The 17,754-nt window shown below is 52.4% G+C and overlaps 1 protein-coding gene across 2 annotated transcripts in view; it reads right to left on the reverse strand.

The window, feature by feature from the left end:
• Positions 1 to 17,754, reverse strand: part of DLEC1 (DLEC1 cilia and flagella associated protein) — a 90,832-nt gene that overhangs the window by 27,587 nt on the left and 45,491 nt on the right. For both annotated transcript variants that reach the window (XM_042998779.1, XM_042998778.1), the window contains exons 7-15: positions 10,219 to 10,306; positions 9,305 to 9,478; positions 8,477 to 8,613; positions 6,981 to 7,073; positions 3,718 to 3,808; positions 3,087 to 3,249; positions 1,942 to 2,134; positions 1,089 to 1,147; positions 351 to 519 (exon numbers count right to left, since the gene is read on the reverse strand). In XM_042998779.1, coding sequence (XP_042854713.1) covers positions 351 to 519; positions 1,089 to 1,147; positions 1,942 to 2,134; positions 3,087 to 3,249; positions 3,718 to 3,808; positions 6,981 to 7,073; positions 8,477 to 8,613; positions 9,305 to 9,478; positions 10,219 to 10,306 — 1,167 coding nt within the window. The remainder of the gene's footprint in view (positions 1 to 350; positions 520 to 1,088; positions 1,148 to 1,941; positions 2,135 to 3,086; positions 3,250 to 3,717; positions 3,809 to 6,980; positions 7,074 to 8,476; positions 8,614 to 9,304; positions 9,479 to 10,218; positions 10,307 to 17,754) is intronic.

Consider the following 17,754-nt stretch of genomic DNA (forward strand, 5'->3'; position numbering starts at 1 on the left):
CTCCCCGGGCACTGCCCCTGCACACATCTGTACCCACCGAAGGACTGCGGGGCTCCGGGCTCACAACGGGTCCTCCCAACATCCTCCCTCCCCGCTAATCCTTGGCCATCAACGCCACGCGGCAGGGTCCGTGGGCATCGTGTCCTGCCAGAGACCCAGGAGCGCAGGAAGGCTTCTGCAGCCCTATCATTCAGAGGATGCTGGGGAGCTGGTATGATGACGGACATGCCCAGTCCGGCATCGGGTTACAATCAGTAAGCTGCCATCTGCCCCTCCAGCCGTACCCCGCCCCCCCCCCCCCCCATACTCATGCCAAGTTCAGCCCAGGCTCGGGAGGGACCACAGCCTACCTTAAAGTCTTTCTTCACATTTATACCGATGTAGTTCTCCCCGGGGATGATGAGGGCATACGGTTCTAAGAGGACCTGGAAAGGTTCTACCGAGCCTTTCACCTCGATTTCCAGGACAATGACGTCATCCGCAGAGCATGAGCAATCCTTCAGGGTTTCCAATTCCAAGCTGAACACAGACCCGCCGGGAGCTCAGAGCCGACGCAGCCCAGGAGCATGGCCCTCCGTGCCCCTCCCCTCTGTCCCTTGCCTGGGGTCTTGTGAAGAGGAAGCACTCCCCCCCGCCCCCCCACAGCTCCTAAGCGCCCTCAGATCAGAGGCCCAGCCAACCAGTGATGAACTCCCTCACAGTACTGGGACGGGGCCCCTTGCCGCTGTCTCCAGGGACCGCACCGCAGCGGCATGGGCACCCAGCCCGGGGTCTCTCCACGAGGCTGACTGGAGGCCCACCCTGACCGTCTGCCCGGGGCAGAGCTGGTAGAGGTGCCCCCACGGGGCACAGCCTCGCCTCGTTAGTCACCGCCGCCCAGGGCCCACTGAGTGGAGCCCGGCGAGCTGTCCCCCGCGGCTGAGCCCCTCCAGGCCTAGGTGCCAGGACAAGGCAAAGCGCTCCCCCGTGTCAAAGCCTGCCGGGGAGCGGGGGGCTCCTTCACCCCTTCCCGTTGCCTTCCCCAGGACCCCCAAGGAGAAGGCAGGCCCCGCTGCCCAGCCCTCGCGCAGGGCCCAGCCCCCGCTCACCTCGTGGGCTCTGGGACTTCTTCTAGCACCATCTGGAGCACACTGTGAAAATCCCTCAGCTGCAAGACAAACACAGCGCCCTGAAAACAAACTGCCCTCCGTTCAGGTGGCCCCGGAGAAGCCGGGAGCCATGGCAGGAATTCCTTCTCCCCCTGGCCTAGCTGCCACAAAGGCCTTCTGGAAAACACAGTGCTGCTTCCCTGCTACCTCCCCCCTACCCTAGGGGAAGAGGCGTGGGCCTGCCAGGACGGGAGCCAGGACTCGGGGGCCACCGCAGACTCCAGACTGGTGTTCCTCCCTCGGCTGCGCCCGAGCGGACGGGAAGGAAAGGCCCTCCAGACCCTGACGTTGCCCACCGGCAGAGCCCTCAACCGTGGGCGGCACCACACCCTCCCAGAACAGTGAGGCCGGGGTGCGGAGCTGAGAGGCAGAGGGTCCCAGGGCACCCCCTTCACACCCAGCTCTCACTCCCCTCTCGAGTCACACACAGGGCCTCGCACTGGAGCCCCCCGTGTGAACCTTGTGCTCTGCACCTGCACCTCACACGCCGGGGGGTGCCGGGGGCTGCCCAGGGGTGGCTCTGTTGTCGACTTAGCGGAAACACGGAAGACACCAGAGCCGAGGAAATGAGCCCAGGGTCTCGCGGCAGACCGGGCGCGTGCACGCTCAGGACCCGGCCAGAGAGGCTGCTTCGTCCCCCAGCCCCACTCTTAGCTACGGGCCGGCCTCAGACGGTGCCGGGATCTCGTCAGGCTCTGTTGTGGCCTCAGTGTCACCGAAGAACATGGGCGAGGGGGTGGTGGAAGTACCCCGACCCAGGCATGCGTGGCTACCACGATGGCATCATTTTAACCTCACGAGGAGAGAAGCTCAGGATGAACTCGTGGTCCGTGTGGGGGCTGAGGACCCCTCTCTCGGGCAGGACGGAGAAGGCCGTCTCCCTGTCAGGGTGGTACTTGAGGCTGTCCATGCTGTAGTTCTCTCCAGGCATTAGGGGCTGCAGGTTCGGCTTCATGATCTGCCAGTGGAAGGCCAGCTCCACATGCCTGTGGGGGCAGGGGATCCAAGGCTGTATCCCACCCCTGCCGGGACCCGGCTCCCCACCCCGTGCCTGGCCCGGCCCTGCTCTAGGAGCGAGCAGGAAAGGACCCAGGAACAGGAAGTGGCCAGGTCAGCCCTGAGGCTCGTCCCGTGGAGGAGCCTGGGGAGCGCGTGGGTCAGAGAGTCTGCCAGAGACCTCCTAAGAGAGCTGCCCCCTCCCCACCATAGCAGTTGGGGGTTAGAGCCACTGCTCAGGAAACTCAGGAAAATGGGGAACACAGGGAACCAGGCTCTAACTATCAGGCTACAGACCCTAGGAAATTTTTCTGCAGTGTCTCCTACCATGTGAGAGTTCCAAAGGTTTGCCCCATGATGAACGCCCCCCTCCACTGCCCTCCACCTCTCCAGCTGTGGCCTCCCAGGGCGGCTCTGTCCGGCACTGGCTGCCAACAGAGCAGGGACAACTGCATGGGGGTGGGGAGGCGGGACTCTGGCACGCTGCTGATGGGGAGGGACAGCAGATGGTAAGGCCCGGGGTCACCCGGGAAGCCTGGCTGGCAGTGAGAACTGAACCCACCGGCCACAATCTGATCCTGGGACGTGGATGGCTTCCCCTCATGGGCATGGCAAGACCTCTCTGTAAAACCGTTCTGGGGCTAAGGGTAGTCCAGGATAATCTAGAACACTGCCCACTAGAACTTCCTGCAGTGAGGGAAAACGTACGTATCTGCTCTGTCCAGTGTGGCTAGCGACACGTGGCTAGTACTCAACATGTGACTGGGGCCACCGAAAAAGTGAGTTTTAGTTTAATTTTAATTGATTTCAACTTAAATGGTCACCTGTGGCTACCATGATGGACAGGGAAAATCTGGACCCTCCTGGCCCACTGGGAGCTCCGGGCCAGGCAGGGAAGGAGAAAGGGTGCGTGTTGAAGGGTACTGCCCAGCGGTCACTCACGTAGCGTTTCTAATAATGAGCTGTTTTCTAGCTGTGGACTGAACGTTCTCCGGCTCAAAGCGTATGAAGTGCTGGGCCGTTAAGTCTGTAAGCTCTCCGGGCTCCGGCTGGCTTTCTCCGCCAGAAATATAGATCAGATCCAAAGCAACCAGCTGCCCAATTCCTGACACAGTAAGGTGATAAAAAGGGCTGAAATCAGGACTCTGTGGCCAAAGGCTGTCACGGGATCTACGCTACCATCCACATGCAACTGGCCTTGATCGTGACCCCAGGAGGTGGACATAAGAGGGTAACAGGGGCCTTCAGCACACAGATCCTGTCCCCACATCTTCCCAGACCAAAAGGAGGTGATTTTGATAACCTGGTACATAGCGGGTACTCAGTTAAATGCTTGCTGGGTCAAACAGGAAGGAAGGAAGGAAGGAAGGAAGGAAGGAAGGAAGGAAGGAAGGAAGGAAGGAAGGAAGGATGGGAGGAAGGGAGGGAGGGAGGGAGGGGGGGAGGGAGGGAGGGAGGGAGGGAGGAAGATAAGTAGGTACGTAGGTAGGCAGGCAGGCAGGCGGGCATCTTGGGGAAATTTCAGCAGGATGCCCCAGAACCTGAGGTGGCCTGGGCACACACACAAGCCCACCTACGGTCACCAGCTCCTTTATCTGGCAGTTGTCGCACACAATGATGAAGGTCTGCTCTGCCTTTTCCAGGCTTGTCGGGAGGAACGAGACCTGGGGAGAGAAGGGCTGTTGTTCAGGAGCTTCCCCCTCTCAGACACGCACCCCTCCCCTTATTCTCCGCCCCTCGTTTCCCTCTCTGCTGCTCCCCCTTCTCCCAAAAGCCAGGGCGTTCTGCCAAGGCTCCACCCCAGACTAAGGCAGGAAGCAAGTTGAAAGGCATGAAGAAAAGGTTCACAGAGACTGAGATGCAAACAAATGACAACACGTTTAACCTCATTCATGATAAAAGAAATGGAAAGGAAAACCACGCAGAAAACATTTTCACTCTTCATACTGGTAAAGAGCAGAAAGTTAGGAATCGTAAATGCAACAAGAAGATATCTTCATTTTCTCCAAAATCATCTGGACGGAAAGGGGGGGTTGGCTGGAAGAGATGGAAGGGTGTAGATGCCATATGGTTGGCCAAGAGTTGATAAACGTTGACGTTGGGTACTGAGGACACAGTGATCATTAAACTATCCTTTCCGTTTTTGTATATGCTTTAACAGTCCATGATAATAGTTTTTCCTTTTTTTTTAAAACAGTTTCTCTTTTGAGTTTGACAACACATTGTTGGCAAGAGTGTGAGAAAATAGGCACCCTCATATCTCCGCATGGTGGCGATTTTGGCAATGTGTATCACGATTCAGACCAGCAGAGACCCCCGAGACAGCAAAACCACTTCAAGGACTGTAACCTGCTGGGAGACTCATAGTTGGACAGAGTGATGTATGCAGTCACCAAAATGGCCAGAGATCAGAAAAAACCTTCATGTCCATCAGTGGGGGACGGCTGACCTGAATCATGGTTCGTTCACACAGTGGAATACTATGCAGCTGTGAAAAATACGAGACTGCTCCTTAAGATCTAGCAGAACTGGGGTGCCTGGGTGGCTCAGTCGGTTAAGCGTCCGACTTTGGCTCAGGTCACGATCTCACGGTTCATGAGTTTGAGCCTGCGTCGGGCTCTGTGCTGACAGCTCGGACCCTGGAGCCTGCTTCCGATTCTGTGTCTCCTTCTATCTCTGCTCCTCCCTCACTTGTGCTCTGTCTCTGTCTCTCAAAAATAAATAAATGTTAAAAAAATATTTAAAAAAAAAAGATCTAGCAGAACTGGGACACCTGGGTGGCTCAGTGGGTTAAGCAACTGATTCTTGGTTTTGGCTCAGCTTGCGATCTCATGGTTCGTGAGCTCGAGCCCCATGTCAAGCTCTGTGCTGATGGCACGGAGCCTGCTTGGGATTCTCTCTCTCCTTCTCTCTCTGCCCCTCCCCTCCTTGTGTGCACGTTCTCTCTCTCAAAATAAATACACATTTAGAAAACAAAGGTATAGCAGAACGGTGAGTGGGCAGCGATGTGTGGGAAGGAAAAGTGGGAACAAAGGAAAACACACATGGGGTATCTCTGAAAGGGCGTTCAGAGGACCCGGTGAGGTTGTGGATATCTGGGTGGCTGAAAAGCTGCAGTGGAAAAGGACATTTGACCGTTTATTCCCATCTCTGGATTTTAGTCACGTGAATTTGTTTCTTACTTGGAAATATGAGTACGTTTTAAAACAAAACCCCAAACAATCAAAAAAGAAAATACACAAGGAACGCCAAGGGGAAAAACCTCCTCTTGACTCCTCACTGCTCCCCACAGGGTCCTGCTGCTCCCCTCTGCCTTTCCCTGGGGATCAGAGGATGGTGGCGTGAGGGAGATGTCCTGGCCTGGGCCGGGGGTGACTGACCCCAATTTCTTAAAGCCACACCGCGAGGTACTGACACGGTCTGGACCAGGCAAGAGGACCCAAGCCATCCCCCAGCAGCAGGCGAAGACTGATAAAGCCCTATGATGCCCTGAATTGGCCTCATCCCAACTCCAAGAGCCAGGTTCTTACTGGGGATCAGATCTGCACAGACATGAGCATGACAGCATCACTCCAGGGCTCCAAAAGATCCCATCAGGCACTTGAAACTGGAAAGCAGCTGATACAGGGAAGCCCTCCTTTTCACCATGAAAAAGCAACTTACAGCAGTGGTCCTCAGACTTTCTGCACACCGCAGAGCTTTAAAAATCCTATGCCTTGGGGTGCCGGGGTGGCTCAGGTGGTTAAGGTTCCAACTTTCGATTTCAGCTCTGGTCACGCTCTCACAGTTTATGGGATCAAGCTCCACATCGGGCTCTGCGCTGACAGCACGGAGCCTGCTTAGGATCCTCTCTCTCCCTTTCTCTCTCTCTGCTCCTCCCAGGTGTGCTCTCTTTCCCTCTTTCAAATAAATAAACTTAAAAAAAAAAATCCTATGCCTCAGGCAAACCCCAGACCCATTAACTCGAAACCTCAGGACGGGGCCAAGAGAGCAATGTGTCTACAAGGTTCTCAGGAGGCTGCGATAGGCAGCTACGTTTGAAAACCCCATGGCTCTTGGCTCTCACTGTCTGATGCCATGGCGTGGTCCAACTCCTCCTCACCAGAAACCAGACAGCCTTCACTCTTGAGTGTCGGTGCCTCCTCCAGTGGACTAGCAAGGAAGGCCACGTACGCTTGTGGCACGGTCGGATTCCTGGGCCAGGGAGTCAGGGAGGGCGAAGGTGTGGAACGAGAGGGGCAGGGAGACGTCACCGTTTCCCACAGACCGTGCTGGGGACCAGTGAGTAGGTGTGATGAGCCCAAGGGACCTCTGAAAGAAGCTGGTTGGGAAAGGATAAGCCCACAGCCCGCAGATCCGACTCCGGGAGCTTTAAGCGGACGTTCAGAATAAGGCCTAAGGAAGCCAAGCCTTGCAGACTGTATAACCAAGAATTAAAGAAAAAAGAGGACAAAGCCACTGTCAGTCCCCAGGCACCAGATCTGGCAGGGGTGGGGGCTGGTATCCAAGAGAGATTGAAGAACCAAAGGACGATCCTGGAGGCAGCTGAGGTGGAAGGGACCCCCCTGCTAACGGTGTGGACAGGCAGCACCCGGGGATCATGATGGAAATGCTGGGGCTGTCTCCACTTGCTTTGTCAGAGGGATCATAAGGCAAGCAAATCGCCTCACCCCCACAGAATGTGAGACTATGCTCCTACACAGAAACCACCCTGGAATGGGGGTGGATATTCAGGTCATGAAAACACAGAGGCAAAATGAAATCATGCAAGCAGTTGAGGAAACAGTCACGGCCAGTCGTAACAAGGAGAAAATACACATCATGTCAATTACCTACCTCCACATATACGGCCTGCCCCGGAGCCAGCTCAAACATGGAAGGCAGGATTCCAAAGGGAGGTTGCTCAACGAAGCCCAAGGTTGCGACAGCCTTAAAGAAAAGTGGGAAATTACACAAGAGTGCGGAAGAGATTGTAAAATCCAGCAGTTAAGATTACACGCTTCTCTAAACATCCATTTTGCAATCTGAAGGATATTAAGGACCATCCGGTACACAGGCGGTGAAGAAACTGAGGCCCGTCCATTCAGCGAGCACTCGCTCCACCTTCCCTGGGCACCAGGCGCGCTTCCGAAGGCTCCCAGAACCCCTGTGAAGGGCTGACCACCGGTAGGAGGAGGAAGGAACACCACTGACAAGTGCTTCACACGTGCAGCAACAGTGTGAGAGAAGGCCTCATCCAGGAGATGGGCTCCCCCAGCACAGTCCCTTCCCCACCACAGTGCCCGGTGTGGCTGGTGCCAGCTTGCGTGTCTGCCTCCATCCCCAATCTGCCCCCGGGGCTCGAAGCTGCAGCCAGAGCCGAGGGGAGCCCCCACCTCGCTGGCAAGGCTGCAGCTCGAATGCCGACAAAGGGAGCCGTCTCAGCAGGCCGGGGACACGACCCCACACCTACGGGACCCCGGCAGGTAGCAGAAGTGAGCGAAACGTGTGTCCTCGGAATCTATCGCTTGTTTTCCAGAGACACAGTTACCAAGAAATATCCCGCCCACAAGAAAAACAACCGTGTGCACATGCGGTCCACGGTGCAGTGCCGGGCTCCAGCCAGTGGGGCCGCGGTGAGGCCTGGCCCAGCGCTGCCCGGTGCCCGTTTTTCAGAGACTGGAAATGCAGACTTTTCGTGAACTCTCCCGGCTTCTCAAGGTCGTCTCAAAAAATGTTTTTAAGCACAGTGCCAAATAAATATGCACACAGAATTCAGTCCAAGAGCTGCCACCTTGTGACCCTGTATCTCTTAAACCATTGGCGGGGCGCCTGGGTGGCTCAGTCGGTTAAGCGTCCGACTTCGGCTCAGGTCATGATCTCGCGGTCCGTGAGTTCGAGCCCCGTGTCGGGCTCTGTGCTGACAGCTCGGAGCCCGGAGCCTGTTTCAGATTCTGTGTCCCCCTCTCTCTCTGCCTCTCCCCTGTTCATGCTCTGTCTCTCTCTGTCTCAAAAATAAATAAATGTTAACAAAAAAAAAAAAATTAAAAAAAACAAACAAACATTGGCTACAGTGGTGACCGCCTGAAGGAATAAATGCAGCGACACGTGAGCCAGGCCTGGGAGGGTGAGGGAGGTGAGACCACCCGCCCAGCTGACACGGGTGTCAGCACCGGACTCCGTACGTCTGGATCCGCATGTGGATCACGGCAGCCGGGAGAGAGGGTACGCCGTTCTTTTTCCCGTGTGTTTCCCATCACGGGTGCACTCCGGCAAGTCCCCACGGGGTGGCGGTGGGGGGTTTCCTTTGCCGGATTCGTTCTCGCTCCGGGTAGCAGTCTGCGGTCACTTACCCTGAAGCTCAGCGGCGGCCAGCTCTTTTTAGGCATGATGCAGAACTTGCCGACGCTGAAGCCCACGTTTTTGCACAGGAACCTGGTTATCTTCATTCCCCCGATGAGGCAGTAGCCACAGTCCAATACCGGTGACACTGCAGCCATAGGAAAAGACGCCCATGAGAAATAACCCGTCCTCCGGAGAGGCCCCGCTGTCCTTGTTCTCCTGAGGCCCAGCCAGAGCTCAGAGCAGCCGTGGCCCGGCACCCAGAGCAGGGGATGAATGGGGACACTCCCTGACCCCCACTCCCACGTGGCAGCCTCCACGCACTGAGGGCTAGGACAGGAGTCTGTGCCCACTGTGGACTCAGGCCTCGGCCAGGACCGCCCAGCATGGGCCTGGGGGTTGTGGTGAGAGTCCTAGCTTCTAGTCTGTGCCCAGGCTTGTAAATGAGGGGGCCCAGCCAAAGCTGGCCTTCCAAGGAAACGCCCCCCCCGCCCCGGCCAGAGCCACAGAGGCGACATCTGCCGAGGGCCCCGGGCACCTCTTCCTTGCCTCCATGTGGCACAGGCCCTCGGGGGTGTCCACGAGTCAGAGGAGCCCATGCTGGAGATAGCTGGGCTGCCAAACTCCTCTCCTCATGCGTGCGATTCGGAGTCAGCCTCCACTGGGAAGTAGGACAGTTGGGGTCTGACACCGTGGAAGTCTGCATGGAAGCTGCTAGTAGGTCCCTCCTTAGGACCCAGAAGCCCCTCCCCAAGAGGACCAAGTCGTGCGCTGCCACAAAGGGGCCCTGAGAGGAGGCAGCCTGACTGAATCGCGGGGAGGGCAGCGCGCACACTCACATGTCAGCACTGGGGGTGGCCTCCGGGCTTGCAGGGGGATCACGAGCGTGTGGGCTGACTGGGTCTCAACTAAAATGAAATCATCAAAATCCCCGAGGCAGTCGGGAGAAAACTGGACGATATACTGGCAGGTCATCCCAGGGGCCACCATCCCGCCTTTTCCTGGGAACATCCCTGTGCATGAGAAAAGCAACCGATGAGGACCTGGGGACCAGCCGGCCACCAGGGCTTTGACTCAAGAGCTACAGACGGCAGCCAGAGGGTACAGGGAGTCCCCACCACAGCTGGGGCTGCTCCATGAGTAGATGCTGTCTGGGCCAAGGCCACGGCGACGGCAGAACAAAGGCACGCGAAGGGAACAGGCTGTGAGGGCAGGGAACCCAGGTGAAGACACCAGGGCTCGGGGCAGGGAGCAGGCGGGTGGGGGTTGGGACCGTGGGGGACATGGTCCACCTGGAATAGTTAGGTGAGGCCATGCCTGGCCTGATGGGACAGCAGAGAGCCATTCGAGCTTCTGAGCATGGTGGGGGAGGGGAATGACTCGATCAGGCCGTTCTTGGGATTTAAAACACCGTGTTCACGGAAGCTGGAAGGCCAGCTGGGAAGCCACCGCAGTGTCAAGTTTAAGTGACGAATGAGGACGGCCTGACCGGACGCAGCGGCAGAACGGAGGGTGAGCAGAGAGAGGGCAGGCCCGGGCCCGGAGGGGTGACTGGAGAAAGGGCCTGGCAGGTCTCAGAGACACGGTCAGGAGGATGGGCTGGCGGGTGGGCAGGCTACTGGCAGAGCACGAGAGCCCCAGGGACTCAGGGAAACGCGGGCCCAGGCCCATCAGAGGGCCACGCGGGCCGGTGCCAGGAGCGAGCCCAACACACAATTCCGAGGCAGTCCAGACCGCGGCTGGGCTGACTCACCCAATCCCAGCGCGAAGAACGGCGTCGACGGCGGGATGACTCTTAGGCAGCGGCTGGCCGCGGTGGTGTTCTGCAGCGAGATCGCCATCTGCCCAAAGGTAAAGGGGAAGCTCTTTTAGACAGCAACACACACGGATGAGCGACCCGAGGCCCGGACGGACTACCTAGCGCGGAAAGCGGGCAGAGGTAGAGATGAAATGAGTCTAGGCTGGCCAATGGGCACATGGGGATTCCTTTTGCCCATCGATCTACCTTTGATTGCATCTGGAAAAAATACAATACGAACCGGAAGACGGGAATAGATCTGACCTTGGCTTTGCCGGCTTTACAACAGCTGCTGTGTACTGACTGTCCGCCATGTGCCCCATCAACCTCACAATAACCAGGAAAAGGTGGGAGTTCTCGCTCTCTCACACCGCAGAAGCTGAAGCTCCCAGACGTTCCTTAACCCGTGGTGTTTTGAGATGTGAGCCCAGGATATCGGGCTCCAACGTCCTGCCCACCTGGCCTCTTACTTGCCGACTTTCCCCCTACGTATATCCCTCTGGGCCACTTCTTCCCATGGGCACAGCGAAGAGGGCTATAGGCACCTGTATGATAAGGTTGTAATCGGGCCTCCCTCCAGCACTCAACCCATCCAACCCTGTCAAATCCTGCCTTCTCTTCTTCCTCTCTCAGACTAGGAGACCCCTGGGGGCAAGGCCTAGGATTACACGCACTGCTAACCCCCACCAGAAGAGGAGCTCGTATGCAAACATACCTTTTGCTTCGATTTTGTGAAATATTACACCGGGGAAAAATGGATAAAGTATAGCATGACAAAAGCCAAGTTTCCATCACCCAGTTTAATAATAAATCATAAAAACACATGGGGCGCCTGGGTGGCTGTCAGTGAAGCATCCGACTTTGGCTCGGGTCATGATCTCACAGTTCATGGGTTCGAGCCCCGCGATGGACTCTGTGCTGACCGCTCAGAGCCTGGAGCTGCTTTAGATTCTGTATCTCCCTTTCTCTCTGTCCCTCCTCCACCTTCTCAAAAATGAATACACATTAAAAAGTACAGAGGAAACCTACTCTAGCCCCCTTGCCCTCCACCAGATAACAGCTACGTAAATTTGAAGTGTGGGCCTTCACACTTTCATTCATAGGTATGTGTTCCTAAATCAACACTTGTCCATTGTTGGCCAATACAACATTTGCACCAGTCTGTGAACCACACCCAAGTGTGCAGAGAACCGTATTATGGTTTTCATCTTCATTTCTCTGTTTTTAATGATAACCAGCACTGTTTCATATGTTTATCTGCTATTTGAGGTTCCTCTTGTGTGAGTTGTCTATCCATATCCCTTTACGATTTTGCCATTGTGTACTTCGTCTTTTTCTTATTTTTAAAAAATGTTTACATCTTTATTTTTGAGAGAGAGAGACAGACAGACAGACAGAGAATCCCAAGCAGGCTCTGCGCTGTCGCACGGAGCCCAACACGGGGCTCAATCCCACGAACTGTGAGATCATGACCTGAGCCAAAATCAAGAGTCAGACGCTTTACAGGCTGAGCCACCCAGGCGTCCCTGTCTTTTTCTTATTGATTTGTAGGAGTTCTTGATATATTCTGGGTACTCATTCTTTTTAAGGTACATGTTATAAACAATCTCCAAGTTCATAACTCATATATTTTGAGGTACAGTCTCCAAACTTTTAATGTAAAATTTATCAGCCTTTTGTGGTTTGTGCTTCTGTTTCATGAAATCTTTCTATATCTCCTATATTTTCTTCTTTCAAATTTGAGATCTTTGCTGGAAAGTACTTCGCTTAGGGTATGGAGTGAGGTAGGGATTATATTATCTTCCGTGCAGCATGGATGCTATCTCAGTCTCGTCTCTGCAGGGGTGCACACGTGCACGGAATAGCCTGAGCAACGGCATGTACAGTTCCCCCCATCAGGCTGCTGTTCCCTCAGAAACATGGAGCCAGCTGCACCCACTGCTGAGATGACCAGTCAAGGTGTCCATGGCAGCAGCCGGTCCTCGCATCCACTGAGGCATTAAGACAGCCTTGCTCCAGGGGCGCCCGGGGTGGCTCAGTCGGTTAAGCATCTGACTTCAGCTCAGGTCACGATCTCACGGTTCATGAGTTCGAGCCCCGCCTCGGGCTCTGCGCCGACAGCTGGGAGCCCGGAGCCTGCTTCGGATTCTGTGTCGCCCTCTCTCTCTCTGCCCCTCCCCCACTCGCACTCTGTCTCTCTCAAAAATAAACGTTAAAAAAAAAACAAAACAACTTTACGACAGCTTTGCTCCAGCCACACAAGGCAATCCCCTGGCCAGTGAAAGGCAGGGGCCAGCGGTTTACAAGGCTTCTGAGGGGATGTGCGACAAGCACAACGAAAACGTCAACTGCATTTAATGGCAGTCAGCTCAATGACACATTCTCAGATTGGCTCTTCCTCCTTCCCCGCACTCCCTTTCCTCACTCCTCTCTAGAGATGCAAATGACAGCACCTACTCTCCCCGCTGCAGGCTCTGCTTTGTGGGGCACCCCGGCTGTGACAGTTGGCATCCGAGGAGTCCTAAAGCAGCAGACCCTTAGGATGCAAGTCGAGAGTTGGCTCTCCCAGCAGTCAGGTGGCAATCTAGGACTCTAGCTTCCGGGCAGGAGGGTGTGGTGAGCCCTGGTACGCAGTGCACCACAATTGGCACGGTTGTCACCCACGGCCAGCTGAAATGAGGTACAGGTGGAGGTCAGGCACTGAAACATGGGGTAGCTACAGTGCCCGCAAGGTCTGGGGCCGCGATAATTATAAGGGCTGCAGAGTGGGCTGGCTTTCCTTAATGGCACTGGAAGGCCCAGAGGAAAAGATGACAGGCTCAGAGCAGCGAACTGCCAACTCGAGGCCCACCGTGAGGACATTCCTCGCATTCCTGGTTACACACAATTTGCTCGGGTGTCTGTGTGGGTGTGCACACGCGCACTCCTTGCTTGATTTGGTTTGCCATTTTTCACCTGGTATTTCTGCACCTATGTTCTTTTTTTTTTTTTTTTTTTCTTTCAGACGCCTTTTTTAAGTTAGCAAAATACTGAATGGAAACAAAAGACCAAGTATATGAAAGCTATAACCCCCTGGCTTACAAGGTACGGCCTCTATTCCCACCACAACCCTTCAGCCTTCCGCTCACAGCCTGGGTCCCGTCTGCCCTCACGTCAGGACGGAGAAGCTCTCTCGAACCTTCCGGGGGCTGGGGACTGGGAGTGTACCTATATTCCAAAGCAAATCTGGCCCATGATTTTCATTGTCATAGGTCCTCATCTGGCTTTGGGGTCAGTGTAACATTAGGCTTAGTCTGTTCAGGCTCGTGTACAAAATACTGTAAACCGGTTGGCTTATAAACAACAGAAATTTATTTCTCACAGTTCTGGAGGCTGACGAGTCCAAGATCAAAGTGCCAGCATGGTCACGTTTTGGTGACGGCCCTCTTCCCGATTCATAGCTGGTGCTTTCTCACTGTGTTCTCAAAGTAGTGGAAGGGGCAAGGGATCTCTAGAACCTTTTTTACAGAAGCATTAACCCCCGGGGCACCTGGGTGGCTCAGTCGGTGGTTGAGGTCCGACTCTTGATTTCGCCTCAGGTCATGATCACATGGGTTGTGAGATGGAACCCCACATCAGGCGCTGAGCTGACAGTGCAGAGCCTGCTTGGGATTCTCTCTCTCCCTTGCTCTTCGCCCCTCCCCCACTTGCACCCACGCACACTTAGGGTCCAGTGCACGCTCTCTCTCAACATAAAATAAACTTAAGGAAAAAAAAAAAAGCACCAATGAGGCCCCACCCTTGTGACCTAAGCACCTCCCAAAGGTCCTACCTTCTAATACCATCCTCTTTGAGGGCTAGGGTTTCAACATATAAATTCTAGGAGCACAGGAACATTCAGATCATAGCAGGCTCATCACCCAATAATGAGGGTATTCTTTTTCTGGTCTCTGAAACAGTTTATACTTAATAGGGGTTAGTTTCAATGGCTGGTGATGGACACCTGTCAAGTGATCTGGGCCTAGCGTTACTTTGGCTAGAAAATGGTTTTGTTTTGTTTTAGTTATTTTCATACAAGTTGGACGGTCACATAGGTAAAGAGTCAAAGGTTTTGGAAACAGAAATCCTGCCTTCTTCCCCTGAATCCCTCTCCAGCCATTTCCTGCAATACCTTCTCCTCCTTTGGCTGATCATTTCAGAATATGTCTCCAAAGGGCGTGCCACTTTTTCCTCATTTGTATGCACGTCTTACGGATCGAGGATATGGATATTCTCTCTCTCCTCTCCCATATCCAACTCACCATACGATATGCCCTTCCTATCCCCCATCTTTCCAATGTAAGTTATATAATATTACTTGGTTAGAACAGTCATTGATGTTTACCTTATTGTCACTGTGCAAATGATATTCACAACTGAGCATGAAATTGTCTCTTATATAATTATTGTCTTTCCAGAGTTAATAATCAACGATTATTTTAATAGGTACTTGTTAATAATTAAGTCTCTCTGCACTACTCTAAAAATCTCTAAGATGTCCAGATATATCAGGGACCCTTAATGATCCCCCCATAAGTCACCCCCATAAGTCAATCTATGCTAGAACCTTCTGGCCTCTTCCAGTCTGGGCTGCTCTCCTGCTATACCTACTGCTAACTATCACCCAGGACAACCCCTGTGGCAGATTTAAGATACATCCACAAGTTCTTTGACACTCCTCCCATTGAGAGGTGAGGTCTATGCAGCTTCCCCTGGAATCTGGACTAACCTTAGTGAGTCACTTGTAACCTACAGCATGCAGAGGAAATAGGGACTTTCTCTACTTGTCTAAGGTAACCTCCAAGGTTAGGTCATACAACCTCCATCTTGCTTGCTGTGACAATCACTTAGAAGCTCGGATACTCACTCTGAGTTGCAATGTGCGGTCTGATTACACTGAGGTGGCCACTCGGTGAGGAAACCCAGGCCGTGGGGAGAACCCACGTGTCGGTACTCTGGTAGACCCCCTCAGCTGCCTACCGACAACCAACCACTTGCTATGCAAGTAAAAATGGCTCAGACAATTCCAGCTTCCGGCTTCCAGGTCACCCCTAGGCCCTCTTTATAGCTGAGGCCTCAAACACTGTGGAACAAGTCATCCCCACTGTGCCTTATCTAAATTTCTGATCCAAAGAATCCGTGAGCATGATAAAACGGTTGTTTTAAGTTGCCAAACTTTGGGGAAATCTGCTTTGCAGCAACAGCAACTGGAAAATCATTTAACCATTAGGAATCCGGGGATTTCCCTCCCCTCTCTCCTACGCTGGATCTTTTGTTTTTCACACACCAGCCCTCCTCTTCCTTGGTTTACTCCCTGGTAGGACAGCATGCTCGCTAACGGTTTCCTCACGAAGGGTGCGTGGAACATACACTTGTAAAAAAAACTTTACAATTTTGAAAATGTTTTTATCTTTAAACGTTGTCGTTTAGTTGGGTAAACGACATATGGACATAGTCATATACCTAACAAATGCAAGGCGCATTTCTAAGAGATATCACTGTGGTCCCTGGGTGGTGGCTCAGCTGGTTAAGCGTCTGACTCCTGATTTCGGCTCAGGTCATGATCTCACGGTTCGTGAGTTCGAGCTCCCCTCTGGGTTATATGCTGGCAGTGCAGACCCTGCTTGGGATTCTTTCTCTTTCCCACTCTCTCTGCCCCTCCCCCACTCTTGCTATCTCTCAATATAAATAAATAAAACTTAAAAGGTCTAAGAGGTATCACTAGATATAATTCAATTTATGTAACAGACTGTGGCAAACTGTATTTCTCTTTTTGGGAGGCTTGCTCTGGGGAAACCAGCCACTGTGCTAGGAGGAAAGGGGGGGGGGAGGAGATGGAAGGAACTAGCTGATGTGGAGAAGCCACAAGGGGAGGAAGTGAGATCTAAGCTGAAGGCCAGCATCAACCAGCAGACACGTGGGTGAACGGCCCTTCAGAAACTTCTAGCCTCCAGTCTTCTGGTTAGGACTCCAGACATCACAGTAGAAATAAACTGTCCTTACTATATCCTATCTGATAAGCAAGCAAATGTCTGTTTACACCACTAAGTCTTGGGGAGATTTGTCACATGGTTGTACTAACTGGAATACTGAATATATTAAGATAAAATGAAAGTTGCCCTTAAAACCATGCCAGAAAGGACCATTTCAAGTACTTTTTTTTTTCTATCAAGTACCCTGAACCACTTTTATTCTTAAGCTCCAGAACATAATACATCTGAGATATATGCCTTCCCCTGTATAAATGCTTAGAATCCTGCAACCGTACAGACATCCACTTACTGTGGAGACTTGACCCTGAGCCTCACTAAAAAGCCACTAGATGCAGAGGCTTCCAAGAGTAGAATTTGATTCCAAGATTCGTCAGATGACTGTGGGGGAAGGGAGCCATAAGTACAGAATGGGAAGAGGCAATGTGGAATTAGACGGTAACTAGAAGATCGGTACAAAGTCATGATTTTATTATTTTTATCTTTTAAATATTTTTTAAAATTTACATCGAAGTTAGTTAACATATAGTGTAATAATGATTTCAGGAATAGAATTTAGTGATTCATCACCTACATATAACACCCAGTGCTCATATATATATGTGCATATATATATGCTCATATATATATAACGCCCAGTACTCATATATATATACATATATATATATACACATATACATATACATATATACACATATACATATATATACACATATACATATATATACACATATACATATATATACACATATATATACATACATATATATATATATATATATATATATATATATATATATACACCACATCTTCTTTAGCCATTCATCCATCGATGGACATTTGGGCTCTTTCCATACTTTGTTTATAGCGCTGCTATAAACATTGGGGTGCATCTGTCCCTTGAAAACAGCACTCCTGTATCCTTTAAATAAATAGCTAGTAGTGCAATTGCTGGGTTGTAGGGTAGTTCCATTTTTAATTTTTTGAGGAACCTCCATACTGTTTTCCAGAGTGGCTGCACCAGTTTGCAATCCCACCAGCAGTGCAAAAGAGTTCCTCTTTCTCTGCATTCTCGCCAACATCTCTCACTGCCTGAGTTGTTAATTTTAACCATTCTGACTGGTGTGAGGTGGTATCTCATTGTGGTTTTGATTTGTACTTCCCTGATCATGAGTGATGTTGAGCATTTTTTCATGCATCAGTTGGCCATCTAAATGTCTTCTCTGGAGAAGTGTCTGTTCATGTCTTTTGCCCATTTCTTCACTGGATTATTTGTTTTTTGGGTGTTGAGTTTGATAAGTTCTTTCTAGATTTTGGATACTAACCCTTTATCTGATATGTCATTTGCAAATAACTTCTCCCATTCCGTAGGTTGCTTTTTAGTTTTGCTGACTGTATCCTTTGCTGTGCAGCTTTTCATCTTGATGATGTCCCAATAGTTCACTTTTGCTTTTGTTTCCCTTGCCTCCTGAGATGTTGTTGA

The sequence above is a fragment of the Panthera tigris genome, chromosome C2, assembly GCF_018350195.1.
Source record: "Panthera tigris isolate Pti1 chromosome C2, P.tigris_Pti1_mat1.1, whole genome shotgun sequence".
NCBI classification, from domain to species: domain Eukaryota; kingdom Metazoa; phylum Chordata; class Mammalia; order Carnivora; family Felidae; genus Panthera; species Panthera tigris.